The sequence below is a fragment of the Streptopelia decaocto genome (genome assembly GCF_964273445.1).
Source record: "Streptopelia decaocto genome assembly, chromosome: 1".
Taxonomy (NCBI): Eukaryota; Metazoa; Chordata; class Aves; order Columbiformes; family Columbidae; genus Streptopelia; species Streptopelia decaocto.
This window is the reverse complement of record NC_138663.1, coordinates 151,663,028-151,690,034: the sequence shown is the minus strand read 5'-3', so window position 1 is coordinate 151,690,034 and position 27,007 is coordinate 151,663,028. Positions and strand designations below refer to the sequence as shown.

The 27,007-nt window shown below is 36.8% G+C and overlaps 1 protein-coding gene across 1 annotated transcript in view; it reads left to right on the top strand.

Annotated features, from left to right (window-relative positions):
- Positions 1-27,007, top strand: part of MYO16 (myosin XVI) — a 379,702-nt gene that overhangs the window by 306,743 nt on the left and 45,952 nt on the right. The window contains exons 28-30 of the mRNA XM_082054681.1: positions 10,752-10,854; positions 21,939-22,035; positions 26,742-26,988. Coding sequence (XP_081910807.1) covers positions 10,752-10,854; positions 21,939-22,035; positions 26,742-26,988 — 447 coding nt within the window. The remainder of the gene's footprint in view (positions 1-10,751; positions 10,855-21,938; positions 22,036-26,741; positions 26,989-27,007) is intronic.

The window sequence follows — 27,007 nt, the reverse complement described above, 5'->3', positions numbered from 1 at the left end:
CATTGCCTAAACTGATTATAAATGGTTATAAACTCTTGTGACGTTGCACTGAAATCAGTTGAATTATTCATGTCTGTCATATGCTTATGGTTCTGCAGGATTGACATGAAAAGGGGTCCCTTGAGTGTGGGGTGTTATTAGGTAATAAAATAGACAGATACAGGGAAATAAAGGCGGCATGGCATGGTCAGTTTTAAGTCTGGCAGTTCCTAACTTCCAAATATTTAGTGTGCAATCTGAATAATTTTCCAGCATTATTTACATTACATTGAGTATAGAATGTATAAAAATTAGCAGAGCTTCTTACAGGGAGTTTCTTGTTTTGTATAATAGAGAATGACTGGCTTTTAAGCTGTTTCAAAGAAAATCTCAAAGTTTTGTTCTCCCTTCACTTACAATAGTTATGCAAGGTATTTTTCTGCCTTTTTTTCTTCTGCCTTGTTGGTTTTTTTTTTTGTTAGCGAAGTTCATTTTCTTAGGCAATGATAAGTCTATTTGACACATACAAACATAATTGTGTCTGAACTGTTGCAACAGTTCCAGTGATTTTCCTTCTTAAGGAAGGATCTGTGAAATTTTAAAATGTTTATGCTATTTCCAGAGCTAATGCCAACCTTGGAACCTCTGGACTCACATTCACTTTCCACTAGCATTTGACATTTCTCATCCCTCAGAGTTAACTGAACATTCATTAAATCGTTAAATAACCCGGTTGCTCTATGATAACCTTATAATATCTATTCATATGTTACATCTATGAATTTAAGAAGTTGTGCTCTTCCTAAACATGGATAAATGTTCCCACAAGTACTAAAATACCTACCACAGTAATGGGTTCCATTTAAAAGTCTGGGTTATAAAAATAGATAAAATTATGTTTGTATACAAATGCACATATTGAAAGCTCTTGACTCATATCTTACAAGCTGACTGAGTTCGATGTGCCCATAACAAGCAGCTAGTAACATTAAATGATTTCAGAACCTTGATGTTTCAACAAAAATAATTATTGAGTACTTCATAATTTGCTGACATCACATAATGACAATGGTAATAGACATAGATTTATATATGGTAGTAAGAAGTTCAGTTAAATGCCTACCATAGAAATAAACCTGTTAAAATGAAATATTATCAACCACTAATATCTTCAGTAATCCTTATACATTGAAAACCTTTTAAGGAAATGCCTATCAAAACAATAGTCTTAAATTAATACAAACAGTCCATCTTTAAAATAAACATTTTAAAGAAGTAACTATGCAACACTTCAGTTTATGCTAATGGCACTATGCAGGAACTTTGGATTATCTAATTAAGATGCAAATTGTCACATGGATAAATTAATTTTACTGTATAATTTTAAAATAATTCCTTTGTATTCATTGATTAATTAAATAGAACTCTGTGCTTGCAGTGCCTAGGAAAATATAAGTGGTTGCTCTTGACTGCTCTTTTCCCTGCTCATAGGACTTGTATAAATGCAGTCCAGCTGCCCCACACTCAAAAGCGACTGTGACCCTCCTGCTGGTTTTTCTTTCTGTGGTTCTGCAGCTGTTAAATTCTTTCCACTCAACTCAGACATTCATGGCACCCTTTTTCTCCTTATCCACATCTTGATATTCTTTGCAACCATTTAATCTTCAGCAGAAGAACTTGGAATGAGACTTCCAAAAGCTGTATTTCCTAGTCTGAATAATCATAGGCAGTTAATACAGGTGACATCTGAGAGCAAACACAAAATCCTCTGCAAGCATGCATGTAAAATCCTAGTATGTATCTTAATCACTGGATCTTACTTTTCTTTGTGTCTTAGACCAATGTGGCATTGATTTAAGGTCATCAGTTTTAGCAGAATTATTCCTACTGTGCTCCACAGTAAATGAGAGCCAAATCTGGTCGCGTATTGATACAGTATGCCAAGGGGACAGCCTTAGCCTAGCTTGAAAAGTGCTGCTTCTGTAGAGTTTGTCTAAGCATTATACAATTCAGAGCCAGGAGAATCTCCGTGACCCAGACTGATGCTGCTCACAGTTCAGAGGGCACAAGGGAAGCTCCCACAGCAGAGAGTAAAGGTAGAGGTGATCTCCCTGGGGAAGCTCTTTGGCCTGTATGGTTTAAGAAGGTTCTAGAAACCTTCCCTATATCTCTAATACAGCTTGTCTGAGCTACTACTGAGCATTGTGGGAAGGATAGTAGGTATTTTCATTCCTCTTTGGCTGAGTGAAAGTTGCACAGAAAAGAAAGAAAACAAAACAAAACAAAAAAAAAGCAAAGCAAGGGAGAAACAAAGCATCATCTAGGTGTAACATGAAATTCAACCCTATTTTCCTTTAGTATCAAATTTTCCATTTTACTATGGTTTTGATTTCTGCTTCTGCAATATGTGTCTATCTTGGTATATTTCCAAATGAGCTGGGAAATGAAGTAGGAACCTCTCCCAGAGACCATGTGGGAAAGTGCATAAGCCCACTTTGATGTTTCAACTCAGTATCACATCACATTTCTGAAGAAGCCTTTTCAGAAAAAGTTGTAAGCCACTTTGCTTTACACAGCCTGGTTGCAGTTATTTCAGGCATCTGATTCCAGGCTTCCAAACACTTGCACAGGAGCTGGACCTGAGCATGTCCTTGTCTGAATACCATTTCAAAACCTTCTCGTGATTTCACTCCCTTGTAATATTATACCCACCACTGTGCCTGCAGATCTGTAGACCAGCAGTCATGACATTGTCCTGTTTTCCTTGAAGAATGAATTTCTATCTTGACCTGCAGGGGAGGCCCAGCAGAAAGTTTCCTGGAGGCCAAGTGCACAACACTATGATAATCACCAAAACTCTTGCCTTGTAGTGTAATTTTAAAGAAAGGAATGCATGACATCTTCTAATTCCTTATGGCCTGAGTAGTGAGATGTGGCTTAGACTCACAGGGCATGTTTTTGATCTGTGGTAGGAAAGGGCAAAAATTTACCCACCTGTTCCATTGTCTTTTGACTCCTACTTCCAGAAATTTCTTTATTCCGGTCTTTAATAAAAAAACAAAGGGGGTACCTTTTGATTTTTGGTGATTTCAGACCTTTTAGTTTTGCAGGAGGACCTGTAATTTTGATGCCCTGTTTTCACATGGCTACATCTGTGGAGAAGGGAAATTAGCTTCATTACACACCGGTACTATATCACCTCTGTGTTACACAGAATCAAATTAGCAGGTTGATAAAGAAAGGGGTGTTTGTTTTTTTTTTCTATTGTCCATATATTCTGCATACAGTGAAGCATTTTACTGCTCAGTGTGCCTGTTTGTGGAGTGGCCAAGCACGAAGAGGAAGTTAGCTATGCAGAAGGCCTGTATATCTAGAAGTAAAATAAAACATGTACAGAGTTAGAGGCAAGTGTTCATTTAATAGGGCTGCTTGTCTGTTTGATGCTAACATATTTCTGAGTTAATGTGTCAGTTTTACCAATTTCTTAAACAAATATATTTTTACGTTGCTTTATCAAGGTGGGATGGGAATGTCAGCTTTAAGTAAGATGATGCAAATGTATTGTAATGCAAAACTTGAACAGATGTTGTGAATTCATTCTTTATTTGCTTAGCTGAATCCACTAATCCCAAGAGCTGAACTATAATTTATATTCTATTTATTATTCTGCTGCCACATTGTCTGAGATGAGGAAGGCCCTGCTTAATTACATGAAGTATATGAATAAATATTCTAGGATTAAGACACACGTATATTCATTATTTCATCTCTCCAGAAACAGAAATTCAGATGTCTAGAAAAGATTAAGGGTGGCAAAACCTGATGAAAAACATAAAATTAAGGAAAGAAAAAAAATAAATCCTTCCAAGTCATCTGTCTATCACCGATCATAAAGGAGTATCTTTATCTGAGAAATTTTTTTTTACTTTTTATTCAGTCTAAATTAAAATATCCCAGATGGCCACTTCTTATGCAAGGGTATCCAGATTCAGTGGATTTCATAGCCCTGATCCTCCCTCAAAAGTCTGTACTGAGCTTCACCGGGGCACAGTGACTGACCCACATGCAGGTCACTGTAAAATTTTATTCTGGGAATTTTCTGAGACTTTTCCACTTCTATTTGTTAGTCTTTAATTATGTGCTTTTATCTCAGTTGCATACCACTTATGTCACTCTAAGTATATTTTCTTTTTTTCCATAGACATGTTAAAGCATGCTATGTATGCCATTACACTTGTTTATATAGGAAGTGAATTTTTAATTGTTGAAGTAGAAAATCAGAATGTTTCATCAGTTGAGAAATTTCTGGCTTCCAGCAGCATAAATAAAAACATTGTGGTCAAACTATGATACATCGTCAGTTTGCTGTAATGTCACATTTAGCATTATCTCTTTCCAGGTTTTTTTCTGTCAGCAAATGTCTGTGTGCCAGATTAACCCAGAGAGAATAAAACTGTTTGCAGTTTTTTTCAAAATGGCTCTGATTTTATTTTCTCCCTTAAATCTTATTGGTCTGCAGGTCTAGCCATTTAATCCTGTCTTGCTTGATATCGATTAGGATATTTTAAAAACCAACACTAATACAGTAGGCAGGTGCTCTAAAGTTTTGCTTCATTGCCATATATACTTATTCTTTGTTTCAAATCCTTCAGGCAAGTTGCACTTCATGCTCACCTCTACACAAATCTGAATTATTTCTGTACATTTGTATGAAGCAGCCTCAGTGCAAAATGTGTTTCATATAAAGGTGAACTTTATAGTCCTTATAGTCCTCTTAGACTGTATTTTTATACTCATAAAAGAAGCCCAAAATGCAGTGTTTGTCTGCTGTAATCTGTTATTTATAGACATCTTTTCTTCTCTCCACCCAAGGATTTATTCTTTCCAAAATTTTGAATACCTGCTTTGGTTGTTAATATTCATGCTGTATAATGAGATATTTCTGTCATATATATTGTACAGAGATAGGCAGAATTGCTCTTCTTTTCTTGGAAACTATAATAATCTATTTCCTATTTTCTAACTATGTGGAATTTCCCATGTTCCTCATATTTCAAAAATAATTAGGTTATTCCTTCAAGAAAAAAAAATATAACACAGGGAAGTGGATTGAGTATTTATCCTTTATATACACATAACATTAATCAAAATTCCATCCTATTCTTTGCTACTATCTGCTTTTATAAGGTTTCTCTTACTTGAACATATTCCAGACATCCTTCTTTTTTTCTTAAAAAAGTAGGTTTCTCTCTTCAGTAGATAGGTCCTCTAGATTATTTCAGCTCTCACTTGATAGATTTTTCAAATACAAACCATGCTGAACCCACTCTTCCCATCCTCCCCAAATCCAAACAAACAAAACTAAAAATCCTGAGTTATGAGCACATAGTGACAAGTTTAGCAAACAAAGTCCGTCTCTTTCACATACTTCACAGGCGTAATAATACATCAATCTGTTACCGGTTGTCAGAGGAAGAAAAGAGGAAGTTTAGAAAGGAAAAAAAGAGAATTTAACAAGACGGCACAACCTGGTTTTACTTATTTGTGATGACAATTTTTACGTTTCTTCCAGCAGAAATACAGGATACAAATTAATTTTGATTGCCTTCCTTTATTCACTGCTTTTTTAATAGATTTTAGTAAATCATGCCATTTTACCCTGGCAAACAAATGCATTGCAGTAAACAAAAGAAAGAGAAAATGAAACTGAGACATAATGAATTACACTGGCAGGACTGATTATTTTTCCTCGCATAAACTATGTTTGGATATTTAAAACTTAAAAGTACATTACTTAGCATTCTATTAAATCAGTTTAATGCTAGACATACATGATTTTTATTTTTTTAAATAACAAGACAAAGATGCAGAGAGAAGGAGTTGCTTTCACGAAAGATTTGAGTTCTGGTGTTAGAAGTTGTCTTCTTACTGAGGACATTGGATTGCAGCCAGCAGCTACCCCTGACTTTGTCATTTTTGGTCTGTCTTTCTTAGCTAGACTAGAGAGAGGCCCGAGAAAAAGAACAGCAAAAAAAAGAAAGAAAGAAACAAAAAAAGTTATTCTGAACCTTCCGTTCAAGGACATCTATGTGGTTTGTTTAAGCTGTTGATTTGGAGCTGCGTGTTTTTGTGCCTTTTGTACTTGCCCTGTTCTTTCCATTAGCATCTTCTATCATGTTGATGTGCTATTGAAATTGTGTGTGTGGTGTTTATTCCAATGCTCAAAGATTTGCTGCGCATACAAACCTGTGAGTGCAGCCTTCTAGCCTATTTGTGCACACACCGTGTAAATCAAATAACGTGCTGAGCCTGAGAATAGTCCTGTGGGTTACTGTGCCATAACCTGAACTCGGGAATATTCTGTCTCAGGGAAAAACTGCTTGCTGGATCTTGTCAGCTGTGCACTTAGGGAGGTGAGGGAGAAAATTATCAGATAACATCCTTATCTGTGAAAACACAAGAGAACTGAGTTTTCCATAATCACAAGCTACCTGAAGGTATTGGCAGCAGTATCTAGTCCAAACAAACAAACAAACAAATCACTCAGAAGTAAAGGAAGAGAGGTCAGAGCACAGCTCCTGTAACACCAGAGGGTCCCAGCCAGTCTGTGCATGCTCACAGTGCTAGCCTGTCTAGCCCAAAGCTCGCTCTTCTGCTTAGGTGTGTAAAAATGACAAGTTGGGACAAGGAGGGTGCTAAGGACAAAAGTGGGGAAAATGGAGCTTCTCTCACACTGATTTCCTGTAGAGGGGCACTGGGGAAAGCCCCCCGACGGTGGTTTTCCCTGTCTCAGCTTCTAGTTGGAAGGGGGACACACGTGATAAGGTCTTGCATTTATTTCTTAATCAACACTACATTAGTCTTGACACGGTGGTGGAGAGGTGTTGATTCATTTAAATCCTTTAGAGCTCCCCATTTTGTATTCTGTTTTGCCTGCGTTAGTGAATGAGTTGTGCTGGGTAGGCCATGAAATATTGCTTTTTATCAGCTGCTTGGCTTGGCTAGGGGAGAGATTCACTTTGTCTAATGTTAGATGCCTATGCTGGAGTCAAGAGCATAGACCATCTTTATACTCAGTGGAAAGAAATGGGGGCCTTACAGTGCACAATTCATCTTATCTGTTTTCAGCATCAGTGCTAGAGTAGGGTATATGACACCTGAATAGTGTCTTCCACTGACTCTTAAGAAACTCTGGGCAACTAATTTATACAAGTTAAGCTGAAGCGTATTTCACCTGACTAAAGATTTTTCTTAGCAAGATAGCACTGAGTGTGCTAACTGGATTCCTCAGGATCCTCTCTAAAGCCTTATAAATACACTCTGCCTATTTCCTTGAGGCAAAGTACGTGACCTGTCAGTGAGAAGAATCCTGGTATTTCACTGAGTTTCTTCATCTATTTCAGAGTAAACTAAGGCTGCAGCGGTCAGGGAAGTATTCTCCAAAAAGGGGAAGTTTCAAAGACTCTTCAGATTACATTTCCCCAGAAGCAAGACCTGTTGTTTGCAAGTAACTCTAGTTTATACAGGCGTGCACCATAAATTCAGTATTTTTTATTACTACTTTCTGTGATACAATAAATTTGAATAATAATAAGTTCTTTTGCTATTCTTGAGACGACAAAAAGGGTTAAATTTAAGAAGATATTAAATTATTGTGTCTACATGTTAACACAAGCTCAGTTCACAGCAGTAGGTATCTGATACACTGAAGATATGTCATTTCGTGCTTCAATAATTTGTCGCTTAAATTTATTTTTATATATTATTGTCAATTTTGTTTTTCTTTCCTTTTAACACATTTTACTGAGGATAATAGCAAGTTTAGAATACACAACAAACAAACAACAACAAAAACAAACACCAAGCTAAATCCAAAGTGTTTGGTTATCTTCCCAACAAAAGGGGGAAAAAAAAAAGTAAGATAGTTTAAATATTTTAACTCATTTAAAATTAAGTATAAAAAAAATAAGCTTATGATTGCATAACCACTTTTGTCCAGTACAAGTTTGAGCTACCACCAGTAGGTGTGGTCTGCTCATTCCCACTTACCCATTCCCATTACTCTCCTAGTGCTAACACTGCTATTTGCACAAATGGGCTGAGAAGCAAACTGGGGAACCATCCTGGCTGAGAAATAGCTACATTTTTTGGTGTTGTTTTTGTTTAAGCAGCCTTATACAAGATAAAAATGGTTGATCTGAGATGGCAGATGATGGCACTGGGCCTAAAGGTAGTTTTTCATCCGAGCTACCAGTGTATTTGAACAAGAGAGGCTGGAGAAACAAGGAAGTTCTGTTAGTCCCTCTGTTAGTCACTCTGCAGATAAGTCAGTCAGACAAGGAGACTTGTGAGATTCCTCCCAGCCACCCAGAGTGTGAGCGTCCTGCCTGGACTGCTCCTGAGTCCATCTATGGTCAGTGGGGAAAGGCACCTCCAGAGGGCAATCTCTTCTCATTTTAACAAAAATATCTAGGAGGCATAGAACAAATGGAAATTCCTGTCTTCACAGACTCTTTTGAGAAAAAGATGACTAAGTCAGGCTAGGGGTGTAGCTTTTCAGTGTCTAACATAGGGAATGGTTGATATCTCCCAAATGACTTGCTGTGTTCACAGCGGAAGTTTGTGACAGAATTAAATTTCCATAGTTAGCTCTTTGTCTCCTACTACAACCATCAGCCCATCCTTTTTTCTAAGATAAGGCTTGATTTAGTGGATAGAAGGACATTGTGAACTCTGATTAGACTTCCAGGATGATGTGGTGGAATTTCAGGGACTTTTAAAGCTGGGGGAAAACAGCGGATAATTTTTGTCTGGCTCCCTGTGTAATATAAATTGTAAAGAATGTTTGGTTATTCTTGTCTTTGAGTCCTGTGATTTTCACGGATCTAAAGTAAATCTGATCCAAACTTACAATTTCAACCTTTTAATTTGGCTCTGTTTAAGGAGTGAGATCTATTTCTTTGGGTTTCTGCTATGAGTGAGTTTCAGACTGACCACTTTCACAGTTACTTCTTCATGCATTGAGTCTATCATCGAATCATCTTTGTATCAGTCAGCATTTGCTAAGCTTTCCAGACGTTGTGTCTCCAACACCTCTGGTTCACTATGATTTCTAAGAAAATCCAGTTGATACAAGTATGGGAACAGGGTAGCCCCAGCCTTTTAGCAGTCCATAAGGCAAATGTCTTTGTGATCATACAGCTAGTTGAGCTATTGGGAAAGCAGGATTCCTGGTTTTTGATAGCTAATGTGGAGTGTTAGGCTAACTAAAAGGATCTCTGGTGAAGCTTTGGCCTTTCCAGCCAGCATTCCTCCAAACAATTCCTGGGCACAACTGGGAAATTAAGACAGTCTAGTGACCAGTCCCGGAAGACAGCTTAGATGTGACTGCACTCTGTTGGAAGGTGACAGAGTTTAGTAGAACATAGTAGAAAACTTAATAAATAGAAAGGCTGGGTTTAGTTTTTTGTTTGCTTGGTTGGGGTTTGTTTGTTTGTTCATTCGTTGTTTTTGTTTTTCCCAGATGGTTTCTATGCCAGAGAAATAATCTTAGCCATGGAGTCCTCAGCAGGACTGCTACCAAACCAGAGAACATTGCCAGTCTGCGGGAGCTAAGAAACTCAAGGATCTGTGCAGCTCCAGAAAGCTAGAAGTCTAGGTGAAATTTGCCCTTAGAGCAGTTTGCCGGCAGGTGTTACTTCAGAGTTGTTACAGCTCCTCGGACCACTGATGTCCCTGGAGTCATTCCAGCCTTGCAGCATTGCCTGCCATGGTGTGTGTGAGTGGACACAGGACAGAAAAATTTTGAGTTGCACCAGAGCTATAAGTGAATTCAACTGTTAAGGAACCAAATAAATAAAATGTCAGGAAGTGCAGTTAGCACACAAACTTCAAAACTTAACCCTGTTTCATTTGGAGTTTAATCAAAAGTGACACAGTTGCAAAATCTTTCCTTTTCAAAAATTGACATTTTATGATGAAAAAGCATTCCAGCTCATTACATCCAGTCAGATGTAGACTGAGGAATACCTTTAAGAAAGTATAGTAATAATATGAAGCATGAAGATGTATAAAATTCATCAATTTAGTAATATGTTGTAGTATGTCCACAGTTAAAATTTGAATTTTATACTTTATTTGACTTCGTATGACTTAAGTTTCCTGCATGAGTTCTTTCATCTATTACATCAAAGAGTCCTTTAATATCTAGCATTTTCTGCCTTTGAAGGTACTCGATGCTGTAATCAAGTCTCCTGTTGATCTTCCAATAGTGTAAACTGATCAAATTCCTTAAACTCTCTTTCCTATAAGGCTTTTTGTTCAAAATGAAGAAAAAATTACTTCAGACTGATGGAAAACATTTTTATCAATGTCACTTTCTGAAGAATTACTCCTTAATAGGCATGTGTCATATGACAGATACTGAAAAAATGTTTTCCACCATTCAGTGACCTGATTCAGTATCAATTAAATTGGTTGGTGAGGCTTTGCATTCTTTCTGCACTGATTTTCAGTGAGGCATCCAAAGAACTGACAGGAAGCAAATCTGGGTTTTAGACATCACTTGTCCCACACTGTTATTAACCAAGGTCATGTCTAATAACATAAAAGATTTAAAGTGATTGTACACCTTGTTTTCTTCACCCTTAGGAGAATCCTAAGCTTGCAGTTTGGATATCAAAGATTCGAGAGTCAAAGAAAAACTGACAATGTCTGCAAAGATGTCAACCAAGCCAACATTAGAGTAACTCTACTTCTGCTGATTTTTCTAGGTATAAAGATTTGGCTGATACAGCAGCAGGAGAGAAGAAGAAGTTGTCTGCCAAGGAAAGATGTCGTCTTGTTCTTCAACAGTGTAAATTACAAGGCTGGCAGGTTTGTGATCTACAAAGCAATTAAAATATCATTCTTTAAACAAGCTAGCTGAGTCATTCCCACTGTGGCAAGCCACCAGATCCTTTGCAGCACTATATTCTTTCAGTATTTAATATATGCTTTGAGGTAGAATCGCACAGATTTTCTGGGTTTTCTAGCCTATGAGTAACTGTGATCATTGTGTTAAAAAAAATCAGGGTATTCTTGGTGGAAGGAAAATATTCCAACTAAGCATATACATTGTGTAAATTTTTAAAGGTATCTGGTATACATATTTTAGTGTTTGAGTGGTTTCTGAATTACAAAAAAAAACGCTGCACATTTTCTTTATGTAAAATCCTATACTGAATGCTGTACTGTGACCACGGGAGGGAACAAAAACAACTAGTTAGGATTTACCATCTAGTCAAAGCCTTTGTAGGCACCACCATGCTGATTCAGAGACAGACCAAAGTATCTAGGGTTGCTGTACATCAAGTAAAGTAAAAAAAAATTAAAAAGCCAAACGTGAACAGGAAGCTCTCAACATTCTATCCCGTCTCCTTACCCTGTTTATATCTTAGTTAATCCTCATCAGCATGAGGATTGCAAGGTGGATCTCTCCATTTAGCCAGAGTACTCAGTCTTCTCCTTGGGGTAGCTTTGTAATTGAGCAGGACTGATTTCTTTAACATCTGCAATTTCTAAAGAAAATGGTGTTTCCTTGCGTGCTATATAAGCTCTTCTACAGAAAAGAAGCTTTCTGTTACTTAATGTGTAGTTCATTGTCCCAGGTCGTGTGAGCTTCAGATTCAGGTCTTTTCCCAGCCCAGGAGAATTGAAATCTGTTCCACAAGAGAGCATCCAGACCAGCTTCAGGGACAGGTATGAAGTTTAGGGACTGAAGACTCCTATAGGCTTTGGGAATATTAGCTTAAAGGAAAGGGTTAACATAAGTCACCTAATTCATGTGTGACCTCTAAGCACTAAGATGCCTAGAAAATGTTTCTGCAACTGTTTGTGAAGGGCAAGGACTATGTTGGACTTTGTGCTATGGGTGCTTCTCAGTGGCCCAGACTCCTTAGTTGTAACAGGAAAAACAGTAAGCCCTCCACTAGGTTGGGAGCACAAATGCATGATCACCTGCACTTGGACACATAAGAAGATTTTAGTTTGGTCAAAATACTGTTTAAGTCCCCTTTTAGTCACTAAAATAGGTAGTGGGCATATATAGCCTCACTCTTTCAATAGCAAAGAGCAAAAGGATGGGCTCTGAAAAGATAATAATATTAAAATAGACTTGTTTTCCCTATTCAGATTTCTCAAGTCAGCTCTGGGGTATATCTTGCATCCTTGCTACAAGGTTCCTTATAAAAGAAGTCAGTAATATCTAGAGGCTGTAGCTTCGCTTACAAGTACCTGGAGCTGAGAGCATCACTAACCTTCAGAACTCGTGAGGAGCTACAAGCTTGACATGGGCAAAAGCTGTGTAACAGTAACTGCATATTGTGCTCCACTCACGAAACACACAGTAGGATGCCTATGGAGTTTATTTTCCAGGAACCAGTAACAGCATTACGGCACAAAAACAAGCAATTGGCTGTCAGCAAAAGCCTAGAGCTCAAGACTAGTGATTCTGTAGTGATTGGCACTTCAAAATAAGCCTGAAACGTTGAAAGACAAAAATGTAAAAAGGAAATTGCAAAACAGAATCTCTCCATCGTGCAGGGAACTGAAGCTTGTGTTCTCAAACAGATTTTAGAAGTTCTGACTCCAGTATCTCATTAACACCAGAAGAAGTCAGGTGTGCAAAACTACAGTAGTCCATAATACACTGTCTTTCAAACCAGAAAGGAACAAAACTCTTAAGAGATGCTGATGAGTTAAATGAAATAGGAGGTTTTGGGGGTGAGAGTCATACCATTGTCACTCAGTGACTAAGAAGCACATGGGAACAGACTAAGCTGAAAGGAGCAAGATCTGAAAAAATGAGTGACCTTCTCCTTACACTTTTTTTCAAGCCTCAGAGAGCTGTGACAAAGGGATAGAAAGATGTTAATCATGGAAGGAAGCATCTAGGAGAAAATTGACACTAAGTCCAGACCATTTCTTACAGACAAATGACCAGTGAATACAGGTTTGATACCAATACGTTTTGTATAGGTGATACAAGACCATATACCCAACTATCAGCAGTAGTGACTAATGTCTGTGTCACATAATGTCTCTCTCTCAATTATCTTTTTGATTCATTTGACTAATCATGAAAGTTGAACTTTAAATAACAATCTAAATGAGGAAGCTTATACAATCTGCAGTTGTCATGGGTGCTCTCCTCTATGCTTTTACATCAGAGGACTCTGAAAAAAAAAAAAATTACAAGGGAAGAGGGGGAAGAAAAAGAAGGAAAAGAGGAACCCAGGATGATGTCAGCTAGCAAAGCCAGAAGAAGGGTGTCATCTGTAGTGCATCGTTAAAATCATCCAAGAAGTAGGGGGTTACACATATAACCAGTTTATTCAGCCACTGTTGCCAGCAGTAACTACTTCAAATGAATCACTGCTGGAACTGAAAAATCTATTTGATGCAGGGGTTCATGAATAAGTCAAAAATGCCTTCCCTGACACTGTTACCTGCACTTCCCTGAAGAGCTGTTGCAGATTCAGGTAGAGATATTGACCAAAAAAAATAGATAACTAAAACATCCACATCAAAGATGATGAAGTTTAGGAGAAAGCAACACGCATCTGAAATCAACCTCCTGCTTATATGGCATCATCAGAGGATGAGGTTGCCAATAAACTCCCCAGCAGAGGGGGAGGAAGAAAAATCTGGACTTTATAGTTGAGTGATTCTGGATGACACTTTATTTAATTTCCTTCTGATAATGTACCTTACCATCTTGTTTTGTGAAAGGTGATGTTAACCTGGGGGAGGGGAAAGTAAATCTGTGTTCAGAAGTGAAGGACCAAAAATGAGTAAAGAAAATGGTTTATTTCCTGCTTGCCAGTTTATCTTTTCTTTCTCACATAAATTGTGATTGGAAAGTGTTTTATTAACCAAAAAAACAGCAAAACCCAGAGCCTGGTCACAGAACAAGTTATTTCTTCTGCAGTCTGTTCGGAAATGGAGCACAAGCGAAGAAGATCCAATACCAGAATCAAATTTTGGTTTATTTTCTACTGCTTAGTAGAGCAAAAGAGCAAGCACTATCAGCTAGTCAATGGCTGGTGCTTGATTCAGCAGCTTCTGTATTAGAAGAAAGCATATATTAGGGAAGTGTTGATAGGTTTATGAAATGTTGCTGTTACTTGGTTAAGCTGAACTGGAGATAACTAAACTAGGACAATAAAATAGCTGTTTCATTGAAGCTGCCATACCATGCAGTTTCAGTATAGCTTAACTGCTGAAATTATAAAAGTGCAGAGCTATTAATGAAAGGCAGTTTTTGCATCCTGATTCTGTGCACAGCCTAGATAAGGTGTTCTTTCAGCTTAAATATATACTTGATCATGACAAGCTTAGCTACTTGCTGTGAGTTTTAAGCACACCCGATATAAGGGAAAATCAGATTTCTAAATCAAAACAAACCATTCTTACTCCAGACAGAGTGAAAGTAATAGACTTGTTTAACCCCTGGAGAAGCCAGTGAGAGTTTTGCTATTAATGTTAGAAGGAGCACTTAAGTCTCAGGTTGAGTGGAAATACTGACTGCTCATGTAAAGCAGAAGAATGTCCTGCTTTCCAGAACATCTGAAGGCCAAAGGCCTTTACAGTAGGAAACCCATATTTTCAGTGCTGTTTTCATTTATTGTCACGCAGTGATGTATTAGTTAAGCAAAGACTACAATCTCAATAGCATGACTAGCTTGCAAACACTTTCATGCTTTGAGAGAAGTATGGGACACAAACAGTCCTTGGCTTTTTTTCCTGACATAAGGAAACTTTCATTTGTTTGGATTATCATTCCACACACTGTTAAGATTGCAAATATAAATTCAATAAAGGAGAATTAACTCATAGCTTACTGCGCTTTCTCATTTAAACTTGGAGCTTTAGATTTTGTTTAGCTAAGGTCAGTGGTCTGATATTAACCCTTCTCAGTTACTTTAGACAGAGCTTGCCAAAGTTCAAACAAGTTGTATTATATCAGAAGATAAAACATCAGTTTAATTTGGTCTTGCTCTACAGTGCAGCTGTTAAAAAGAAGTGCTGCAAAGGCCAGACTTCACTGAAAGTGAATCTTTCAGCATTTGACTGATAGAAATGCTCATCTGGTTGGAAGATAGGAATCCTTAAATATGTCTAATAAAATCTTTGTCTTCATTTATCTTTCTAATTTTTAGCCCGCTTCTTCTAATCCACAATTATACCTTCTTATCAGTAGCCTTGAATTCTGAACACAAGAGATCACTCATTTTGGAAAAAGTAAGACAAGTCTTAAGTTTGAATGGGATGATCAAAAGACTCATCAGGTATGAAATAAGCAGTACAGGAAAGTCAGTCAGAATGTTTTTATGAAGCTCCAAATCAGCATCAGGTAGTTGCATGAGACAGATATTGTGTTAGTGCCAGTTCGTGGTTTTATAGCTGCTGACACTGCTGGAGTTCTTTTAGGAGCCTGCAGTGCTTCTGGAGAAATGATCCTTGCCAGTGGGGAACTGTATTATTAAACTTCTTCCACTCAAAAAGAATGTTAAAACACAGAACAAGCCCTCGTTAAAGGGAAATACCAGAACTCCATCTAGAGATTTTAAATTCTTCTGACACTTCTAGAACTGCAGATGGAAGATGAAGAGTCTGATCCACAGTTCTTGACAGTCACCAGAACCATATTTCATTATTGACATGGAGGTGTTTCATTTATTGGATTAGATACAGGTGTATTGAAGTATTTTCTAAATTTCAATGTATTAATATACAGTGGTAGCATACCAGAGTCCTTTTTGGGAAAAGTGTATTTGTGATTAAATAGAAAAATATAGAACATAAGTGGCATATGATTAAATCAGAGAAATGAGCTATATGAACTCATACATATGTAAATTCTATGCTTAGTTCAGAGAGACTTTGAAGTTATTTGTTAAACAGAAATGTTTATTTTGGCTTAAAATGAAATGGTTATGCCATTTATAAATTTATAAATCGCTTTGTACATGATACGATAAAGTACTAGAGCACTTTGTAAGCAATGTAATATAGAAGGGTTTCTTAACTCTTTTTTTCCCCTGGAGTGTGAAAACTTTGAGTACCCATAAATTGTATGGCAGTTTATTCATTTGTCATTTAGTAATTTAAACTGTGCTGGAAGTCAATGTTCCTTTTTGTCTTTAATTTCTTAGAATAAGAGTCAATTTTCATTAAGGCAGATTTAAAATTAAGTAAATTATGAAGATATTATTTAAAAAAAAAATCCCAGGAGGTAAATTAATAAAACACTAGTGTCTAGATTTCCCTCATATTTTGAATTATGTCAGTAATATTACATTGTCCCATTATATCTTTGTTACATTATATCATCCCATTATATTCTTGGAAATAATTTGCTATGAGCAGAAATCACCACACAGTGAGTTTGGACCTCACAAGTACTACCAAAAGTCTGGCCTAGGTCAGCCACCACCAGCAAGCTTCCTCAACAGCTGTTTTGCGCCACACAATATGAATTCATGCTATCCCCTTGGCCAGAGAAGAGGAAGCATGGTTCACTTTGACCTCAGAACACTCACAAGCTCTCTGTCTCTCAACATAGAGCTTTCTTTTTGGTTCATATTTCTATCATTTTTTTTTCCTCAAGAATATAATCCTCCCTCTGTCCACCTTGCAGGGCTTGCTTATGACTACTAGTCTTGCAAACTCATTCTTTTCTTTCTGATAAATCTTTTGCATCTAGATCTCTCAAATCTGGATTCCATCCCTCTCTTTCTTCCCCCCCTCCTGATCCTTGTATCTGTCTTGACACTTTTCTCATTTTATTCTCTTTTTTTCTTCTTTAGATACTTCGTATTTGGTCCCAGTGTTCATCCCTCATTTGTCTGGTTTAGTTTTCCAGTCTCCCACCTTATTTTTTCTGCTACTGCTGTCCCTGTTGCCTGTTACCTATATTTCTCAGTTCACACAGAGAAACTCTTTCATATTGTTGCTTTTGCTGCTACATCTATTTCTGGAATTTTGAAAGACTTGAGTGATAGGTCCGGTAAATACAGAGATCCCATGAGAGAAAACTGGGGTAGGGTTTCCTCCACTGGGTGTTTCTCACATACATCTTGTATTTCCTGGTCACTTCCTTTCCTGTAAGACCTTTTTTGTCACCTCACATGTCCAAAGAGCTGTGAGGTCTGTACAGCTTTTGGAAAAGGAACGACGATTTTTCTGCCCTTTCCCAGAGAACGGAATGACAGTTTTTCTCCCTGAAGTCCAACTCCTGACAAGCCCTTACATAAATTCTGAATGTCGCTTGCGTGAATACTGGACTACTCACATACTTTATATTAAGGCCACACATAAGCTATGCTAAACTGTGGGTTTATTCAGTATGTAACATGGTGAAAGGTCACTAGTTTGCCAGAGACCAAAGTGGACTCTTAAAATGTATGAAGAAAGTAAAGAGAGTAAGGCTTCAAAATAACATTTCAGTCCTTGTAAAAGATCAGTACCCTGTAAATGTGTTTGTCATTATATTTTTGCAGACATATACACTGCAAAAAGACACATTTTACAATAGTTTTAAGGCTTTTTTCTACATTTCATTAATGCACTGTGAAAATGTGTGTCATTGTGTAAAATATCATTAGATTATAGTTCTCTGTCTTTTGTAGGTAGCTATTTTGAAAGTACTGCCAGAAACACACAGCACTCCCACAAATTGCCTTCTTTAAACTAAAGAACAGCTTTACAGATTCCCTTGACACCTATTAAGTATGAGCTAATACTGCCTCCGTGCCACCTACACACCATCTCAGCATCCATTCCATAGTTTTGAATGTCTGTACTTCTACATCCTACACCTTTTCTGAAAAGAAAAAGAAAAAAAAAAAAGGAAAAAAGAGAGAAAGAACAGCTCCCTCACATACTTTCTCCTTCCTCCCAGGAAAAAAAAGAGGAGGACTGTAGCAGTAATTGAAGCTTTGGTAGTCATCAATGACAATTCTACTTAATCTTTAAAAAATGTGTCATTTTGAAAAATAACATTTAAAACCCTAATGCTTTTCTAATTAAAATAACTATGACTGTAATTCACAGATGGTTTACTTTTACAGGAGTCTGAATGACATTAAAATTTCAGACTCAAATGAGAGCACTTTGTAGTCCAGAAAGTATTGAAAAGTGAGTGCTTTAGTGGAAGAACATTTTCACCTTTTTTCCCCCTAGGCAAGCAGGAAACATTTTGTGATTAGAGAAAAGACGAGAATGAAGACAAGTGGCAGCCTCAAAACCTGTTTTGATATCTGGCATGTGAAATTCCCAACATTTTTCAACGTTATTGCTTCCACTGAATGCCAGAACTGTACAGAGGGCAGTGAGACCAGCTTGTTCTCGGTCAACTTTAGAGGGGATCACATTTAGTTCAAAGACTGAGCAACACAGATCTCGAGCCATACTAACGCAGTCAAATGTGTCACAGCAGTTTCTTCTATACCTGCTGCTGTCTAGAGCTCTGCTCTCTATAGACCCGGCATATGATGTAAAAATCTATAAATAGCTTTTATCTGAATGTAAAAATGATTTTTATTGACATTTTGTATTTCTCCATTCACTTAAAAATTGTAGCAGGCTTCTACTAATGAAGTTCATAGCATAAGTGATGCCACAAGAACTCAGTTTATATTGTTCTTAGGGTGTAGGATCAGAGAAGAGTGTGCTAATGCTTTGCATGTCCCCTCGCTAGATCTGTGACTCTACAATGCCAGACACTTGTAGCTAAATTGACCATAAGCTTAAGCAATTGTCTTGACTGTGTTTTTGCAAGTGAACACTGCAAAATAAATTGTGACTTAACATTCACTTAGGTTACGTATTCGAAATATAGCCTTGATGTGACCAGTGTGTTAATTGTGAGACTAACTGGGAATGGGGTTTTTAATTTTACCAGGGGCAATGCGGGTAATTGGGCATTTTTTAAGGTTCTAGAATGTAACTTTTCATCCCCTTTTCTTCTGTCAAAGTACCATAATGTTGCCCTAGTAGAGATGAATGTTTTAGAGACTTCCAGTGAGGAAGTAGGGGGAGAAACAAGCATTTTGAGGAATGGAGGGAAAGAGGCAGAAATGAGGGAAAAGTGGATGATTTGGCATAGGCCTGAGACAAGGGGAATAAAGGGCTCCAATGTGATGTAGAGGGCTTATGGAAAGGAAAAGTGGAGTATAAAGAGAAAATGTAATCAGAGTAGAAGAATATGATTTTATTAAGTATTTGTATCCAGGATTCGGTTGTCTGGGAGCTACTCAGATACAAATGATTATTCTAATAACTACATGATAATTTAATTACAGTTAACCATATGAATAATAATTTGGTTGTTCTTTTAGAATAATTCTGAATTTAAGGTAAAATAAACAAGAAAACAGAGGGCTTAGTAGCCAAAGCTAGTAATAGGGAAAGTTCAATATGTGTTGTTTGATGAGCAATTGTTACAGAATTTTCAAGGCTTAGTGACAGAGTAGGTGTGGTGGGAGGAGTCAAGGTTGAGTTCTAGTATCCTGGAAGAAAGCTGAAGGTGTGAAAATAGAATACTTGATGGGAAGATAAGAGAAAACTGATAGGATTTGCTGGGAAAACATGAAAAGATTGCTTGTTCATGATACAGGATTAGATATCTAAAAGAGAAGCAAATTCATACTAAAGAAGAAAGTGGTAGACCTTTTTTTCTCAGAACTTGTTGATGAAATAATGAGGAAAAGAAGTGGGGACAAAATGAAAGATTCCTAAGAAAATTGAGCAACCCCTAGGAAAAAAAATAGATTCCAGAACTGATGAAGGATGAAGAATAAGTCAGAGTACTAAGACGACCAGGCAAAGAGAGAATTTTGAAAGCATGGCAAGAAAAGTGATAATGTTTGCTGGAAGTCACTGGTCACAAAAATGAGGATGAGAGTATTTCCCTGGAAACAGAGTGTGAGAGCACCATGAAATCTCAGTGAGATTGCCTCAGATGAAGTTAAAAATTGGAAGGCATCACTCAAGATAATTTATTAAGGAAATATAAAGACAACATTTTACCAGGGTAGCTACCATTGTAGAAACAGGATCTAGGAAAAAGCAATATAGTTCTGGAATAATAGCTCTAATTTATAAGCAGAAAGATTATTCCAGAATAGATGGTCTGAATAGAGGAGCTGCTCTGGACTAGCTAAGTTATACTAGTATTTCTGTAGCTGCATTGTTTTCTAAAATACCTGTTCCAGGCATTTTCCACCATGCAAAGAAAAACTATTCCCTATTTATGAGTTTCTACAATGGCAAGACAAGTAAAATGTGTTTTTTGTCACCTTGCCTTCACACACTTTGCAATAACACAAAAAGGCCTATTTTATTGGGAAAAGACATACACCAGGGAAAAAAAAAGAAAAAGTTAGAAAGCATTCTAATTTTGCCATTTGAGTGCATCTAATTTTAACTAAAAGACTAACAGTTGCACCATCGTCTGTCAGCTCAAATTTCAGAATTCAAGACTTTTTAAAACATTTGATGCAAAATAGTGTAGAGTAGGGAGAAGGGAAGCCAAGGGACAAAAATGTGCCGCAGACATTTCTGAATTTTGTTAGTGGAGTTCAGACATGGTATCTAAGTACTGGCTTTCTGCAGTTCATCATTACTAGTGATGTACATCTGACAGTACTGTTTGGGTTAAAAACAGTTTGTTGAAAAGGTATGACAATCTCCCTGCTGGTATCTGTCTCCCAGGTCTATACTGAAAAATAACAACAGTGCAGCAGGATGGTGCAATGAGAAGAGAATGAGCTTATGAGCTGCAGACAAACAAGAGCTGGAATGAATTTCTGCAATTTCAGCCAGACTTGAATTAATTGATCAGTATGTCTATTAGCCATACAAAATTAAAAGCTACACAGAAGCTAGAATCTTCACAGGATAGCACAGTTCTCTGGTACTAGTCCTTTTATTTCTAAGGAGCAAAGGAAAGTTTCTCCTACAGAATTCCTGAGAAGAAAATGGTACAAGAAAACCCATTATTTAACCAATTTTTAGTTACTTACTCTTTGTAGAGTAGCTTGCTTATGTGTGGTGGGTTTTTTTTAGGCTATTAAAAAGGAATGCTTTTGAAGGTGATAAGGAAAAGAATTTTTAAGGATTGTTTCAGCATGTTCAGGAAGTAACAAAAGGAAGGTGTATTCTTTTGGTCTAACTAGCTACATTTTTCCATAAAGGGGGAAGATCATCTGATGATGGTTATTAAGACCCTCAAGAGGTAGATGAGTTAAACTAAGCAACTAGCAGCACCAGAATAAGCTCATATACTCAATCAATACCTAGGAGATTATTTTTTCACAAATGAGTCCCTCGTCCCTCTGTCTCTGACTTCTTAAGCTTGATTCTAAAAGACCTGCATAAGAACTTCAGCAGGCAAGGCTGGGAACTAGGATTCATAATTTTCCTGGACAATGGGAATCATTCTCACTAACAGCAGTGAGCTTCTCCCACCCTCAGACTTGAGCTAAATCCTTCCTGTTGCACAGATGGCAGCTGTCACCATTTTCTGCTGCACGTGGGTTTATGGCTTGCCACCTTTCTCCTTGCCTGCATCTCTTCTTTTCTATTACATTGTCTAACACATTAGCGTAATTACATTCAGAATGCTGCTTTTTTTTTTTCCAACCTGCATTTGACTTGAAGATTGTAGTATTTGTTCTGGATGTTTTTGGAACTGAAGGGGGACTGTGCATCTGACAGCTTGCTTGTCCTTTCCAAATACATCTTCTATTCAACCCAGTGATACTGCCTTTCGGTACAAGTATTTGCATTGTACCATTCTTAAATTGTAGATCTCAACCCTTAGCTGGATTGTATACGTACTATTGTTATTCACTTGTCATCGTTTTGACCTTTTTCTGTTGATGGTAAAGGTTTCCCTGCTGTTTATATTCTAGATAGGAGTCCGAAAAGTGTTTCTTAAGTACTGGCAAGCTGACCATCTCAACGACTTGTGCCTTCAGCTTCAGAAGAAAATTATAACCTGCCAAAAAGGTAACAATTACAAAACAAGTGTTCCTGAGCTGTCACTTTGTACACTGAACAGAATATTGCATAACAAAAAAATTTTCTCCTCCTTGAGTAGTTGCTTTATTTTATACATTTCCCTACAGACATATTTCCAGCTAACAACTTACACAGATTTTTCAGATGATACTAGCATTGGGGATGCTTGCACTTTCTGTCTGTCAAACATAATTATATGGCAAGCTGTTGACTGTAATTAAAACTTAGAGGATCTTGAATATTTCCTTTTTAAAGTATGTGCAGTGATTTTTTCAAGGCATTAAGATCACCTTTAACTTCTTGTTGCAAATCAAATAGCATAACGATACAAAATTGCAATGTGTTCCAATATATCAACAGTGAATGCAAAGATAATAATTTAATATTTTTAGTTGTCTTTATTTTCCCGTTTTCTTACAGCTTTCATATTTGGCAGTGCTTGGTTTTTTATGTGTAGGCATTTTTCCCCCTTTGATGCATGCATTTTTACTAAGGTCTCACTGACATGTTTTGGCACGTTTTTAAAAGGAGGTATTATCCATTGCCTCCTGATTTCCTGTTACTTCTTTTCCATTTCCTATCAAAATCTCAAATAACTGCTGAAAATGTGAATATTGCTTTGTTTGAAGAAGCTTCCTTCACACAATGCATTATTTATCTAATTGGCTGATGTCTGCAACAATTCCCATTATCACTTTTTTAAAGGAAATTAAAAAGACAAAGACTTGTGGGTTTTTTTTTTTAGTCAGATACATAATATTGCAGACTTAAGAATCTAAAAACCACTTTTGTTTTAACTGTCTGTTCTTCGTTGTGAGCGTGAAGTGAAAATCAGGAAATCAAGAGAAAACTTGAAGCAAGTGGAATCGAAATCTTAGCAGTTCAGGAATGAATGTGGAGAGTGACAGTTAAAACAGATCATGGTTCAGCTGGATGTATAACTTGTGCCTGATACCTTATAGAAGTCACCCTGTTGTATTAACACATTTAGAAAAGCAATGATTTATCCTCTTTCCCTTCTCGTGCTGACTTATCAAAGAAAGGAAATATTTACCTTTCAGAGTCCCATTTGCAGAGTGCTTTAATACACCAAAATGTAAAACATCCTCAAATATGTCCATGTTTGGTAGAGGTAAGAGAACAAACATCTGCCAAACCCTGCCTGAAGAATGAAGATAATAGGTTTTCTTGGATTCTTACAGAAATATTTATTTTGGTTTTGTTTCTAGCCCTCCATAATTAGGCTAACTTGAAAAGTCATTTTCACCAAAACTATGCATTCAAAGCTTTTATCAAAGCTATCACTCATATGCATGTTTTTATGGTCTGGGAAACCTGAGAAAATCAAGAATAAGAAGCAGCTAGACATCCATTTGACTATGTTAGCTCATGAAATAAGCTGCCCTTTGCAAACAGGTACAATGGTAAACTTGCAGAATTAGCATGCCAAAGAGCTCTGGCAGGTTGGGAATAGGATAGGGTATGCATTGTTTTTATCTCATTCTTACTAGCAATCCCTTCGGCATTCCCTTAAATCTAGGGGGAAAAGAAACAAAACAAACCAAACCAGATAAGTCTTTTTCTATTTTCGTGAAAGTTAACTTACACGGGCAAAGAAAGGGGACAAACTAAAGTGAAGGCATGTGTAAAAACACTTTTTATTTAAAAACAGATCTGTGAGTTTAGAGACTCTCATATTTTTTTCACAGCTATGAGAACTACATGTGGAAGGTTTTGACCTTATTGAATCCCTGAGAAAATTGTTTGTACCTGTTGGAAAGTCCATTATGTTGAAGTTCTTCCATTAGAGTTCATGTAGATTAGAAATTAACTTTAATACATTGTAAACACAATGGCTAATACACTTCTCACATAACCCAGATCCCTGGTCTACTTGAATTTCAATTATTCTGATTTTTGTCCTTAGATGAACTGTAAAAAAGTAGATATTCTTCTGCCTTATGGGTGCTAACCTCAATTATTTTAATTTGCATAAGTGAGAATTATTTTAGATATACATAAATGAGGAGCAAGTTCAGAAGAAAATCTTAGTAACCATACAGTAGTAGATGACACTGCACAGTAGAGGTCTAGGAGATGACAATTTCATTTCGCAGCAGTTTTTGAGGTTATAAAATTAGTTTCTTGTTCTGTGTTGAACTGAAGACAAAATCTTTCAAATGTTCTCATAAAGAAGGAAATGTGGTGAAATGTCCATCTCCTAATGAAAACCTGAGATACTCAGTTCATGAAAATGTGTGCAAAAGAAAAGAGAGGTGTCTGTCTGCCAACTCTTCCTGACAAAACTTTGTTGAATATTTTTCAGAACATTTCAGCTTTGATGAAAGTGCATAGTTGAGAATAGCTGTACAGTCTCTAAATGCCACAGTGAGCTGTACTGGATGTCATTTTACTGGACCATCCTGGCAGGCTACTCTGCATCGTCCATGTCTGCTAACAAACCTACCAAAGGATTAGCCTCCCTATTTCCTTTTCCTAACCAACCTTAGTGGTGTTACCACCCCATCCCCCCAATTTTTTTTTTTGTCAAGGTAAAAATACACACATAAACACACACTTGTAAAAATGTTGCTTTAAAACACAGGCTTTTTTCCAGGATTTGATGCTTAACCGTTTGTCAAATACCCTATCTGCTCTGTTGCAGATAAGTCTAAAGAAAATACTGGAAGTGATGGAACAATTTTTTATTATTAAGCTCTTTTGAATTTTTCTTACTCCTGAACAGTGAACTCTGATAATGTTCTGTGCATATATTCATTACCTTTGCAACAGCAACATTGTGAATTCACACTCAGTAACGTGTATATCCAATGTGAATACTCTCATTAAATTGTCAACAAATAACTGTACCATTAATTTCCTTTTCAAATAAATTGGGTAAGTGCATTAACGTTTCAGAGTTTAAAGAAGTCAGATTTTATAGAACGTAGCAAAAGGGATTGGAAATGGCATGGCTGGCTGTGATTATAAAAATGTAAACCTTCAAAGCTGTCCATTATAAATCATCTCGAAGTACCTGAACTTGAATGTTTCCAAACCCAGTGAATTTTGGGTAGTAGCAGTATTAGTATCTTAACATGAACCTTTCTATTTCATCAGTTGGGCACTGAGCATCTCTAGAAAAACCTTATTTTAAGTATCTATACAAGAACATAGAAGGAGGTAGATAATACTCCACGTTGCCCTCTGTTTTAGCTGTTTATTTTATTTTATAACATTTCACATTCATAAAAAAACTAATTGTATCTTTCTGTGTTTACATTTTTCCTTTAGATTAATTCAGCTTGACTCTTTGTCCTTTGATGTTGTTCTGCAGTACTCCTAAGACTGAAATTTAATTATGTTGTTAAAAAGGCCTAATGCATTTTAGCACTTTATTACCTTCCAGTCTAAACATTAACATTTTCAGTATTTTCCCCCAAACTCAAACCAGTATCTTATACAGGCTATTACCTGCTGGCTTCAATTATGAAAAACTTTCGATGAGCAGAATGAGAGTAACTATAGTAATCAATGATGAAGTTCAACCTATTTTTGATGCGTATAAAGTTGTTGTTGTGAAAATCAGCAATATTTCAGGCAGCAAGGAAATAATTTTAAAAGAAGGTTCTTCCCTGTGAGATACACAGTAGTTATTCCAGGTCAGGAAAGAATCAGGACATTGTGGAACTTTAAAAAAAATAAAATTAAATAAAATTAAATTAAAAATGCACATTTAGTTAGGGTATCTCTTCCTTCTAAGCCAACATGCATGCTCAGAGAATATTAATACCACCCAGGTGGAGTGATTAGTTTAGTGCCCAGTTCATCATGGTCATGGACATCACTGTGCCCTGTGTTTCTGCTCATCTGGGCACTTCTGTAAATTTGGGGGACTAGGTGTTGCTTAGGTTGAGTGGAATTTGTTGTAATCAATGTACATACTTTGGAAAGTAGTACAGAAAGCTATTACAGGAGATGTACCAAAATCTCCCAATGTAAGACTGACAAAGAGTGTGAAAAATAGGCCTAATAGATACATAAATCTGATGCAATGCAGATGAAAATTTTAAACTGAAAAAATGCAGACATGATGTGACAGATACATTTGAGAAATTTGCATTGAATTAATCTAATTGTTTTTGCTGAAAGGAAATGAGCAATAGAAGGTCTTTAACTTGCATTCAAAAAAATTGTATCCGTTTTGGTTTTCTTTTAGGTGCACTGAAATATTTAAAGCATTTTTTTTAAGTTGACCAAAAGCAAGCAATCATTTAATTCCTACTGCATTCAATGCAAGAATCATTTATTCAGGGTTTTATTTTGAAAGAAAAGATCTTTTGACCTTTGCAGTGTAAATGTGTGCTTTCACAGTCTGTGGCATACATCCAAGTTTCCAGTTGTAATGTAATAAAAAATAAGGTTCAATGAAAGTAGACATTTTGAGTTGTGATAGCTCAAATTTATGAATGAATTTACTATCGCTACATTGTTTTGGGCACTTCCAGTAGAAAACATAAAGATTTCCATTTTAGTATGTTATTTCTGTGCTGTCACATTTGCTTTGTTCTTTGTGTAAGACATTGACTGAACTTATTTCCTCATGTTTACAGCAGAACACACAGTAATATTAAGTTATTCACTAATTTTGTTGTCTTTCATTGATCCGTATTTTCTCCTTCTGTTATGGTTAGTTGTGAGAGGATTTCTAGCTCGCCAGCGCTTGCTACAGAAGATGAGTATCAAGCAGCAAGAGGTCACCTCAATCAAAAGCTTCTTGCAGAATGCTGAGGATATGGGATTGAAAACATACGATGCCTTGGTCATTCAAAATGCTTCTGACATTGCTCGGGAAAACGACCGACTTCGCAATGAAATGAACACTGCTTACCATAGGGAGAAGTTAGAGGCTCGAAACAGACCAGAAGAAGGCCACAAAAGGTAAGATGACAAGACATCT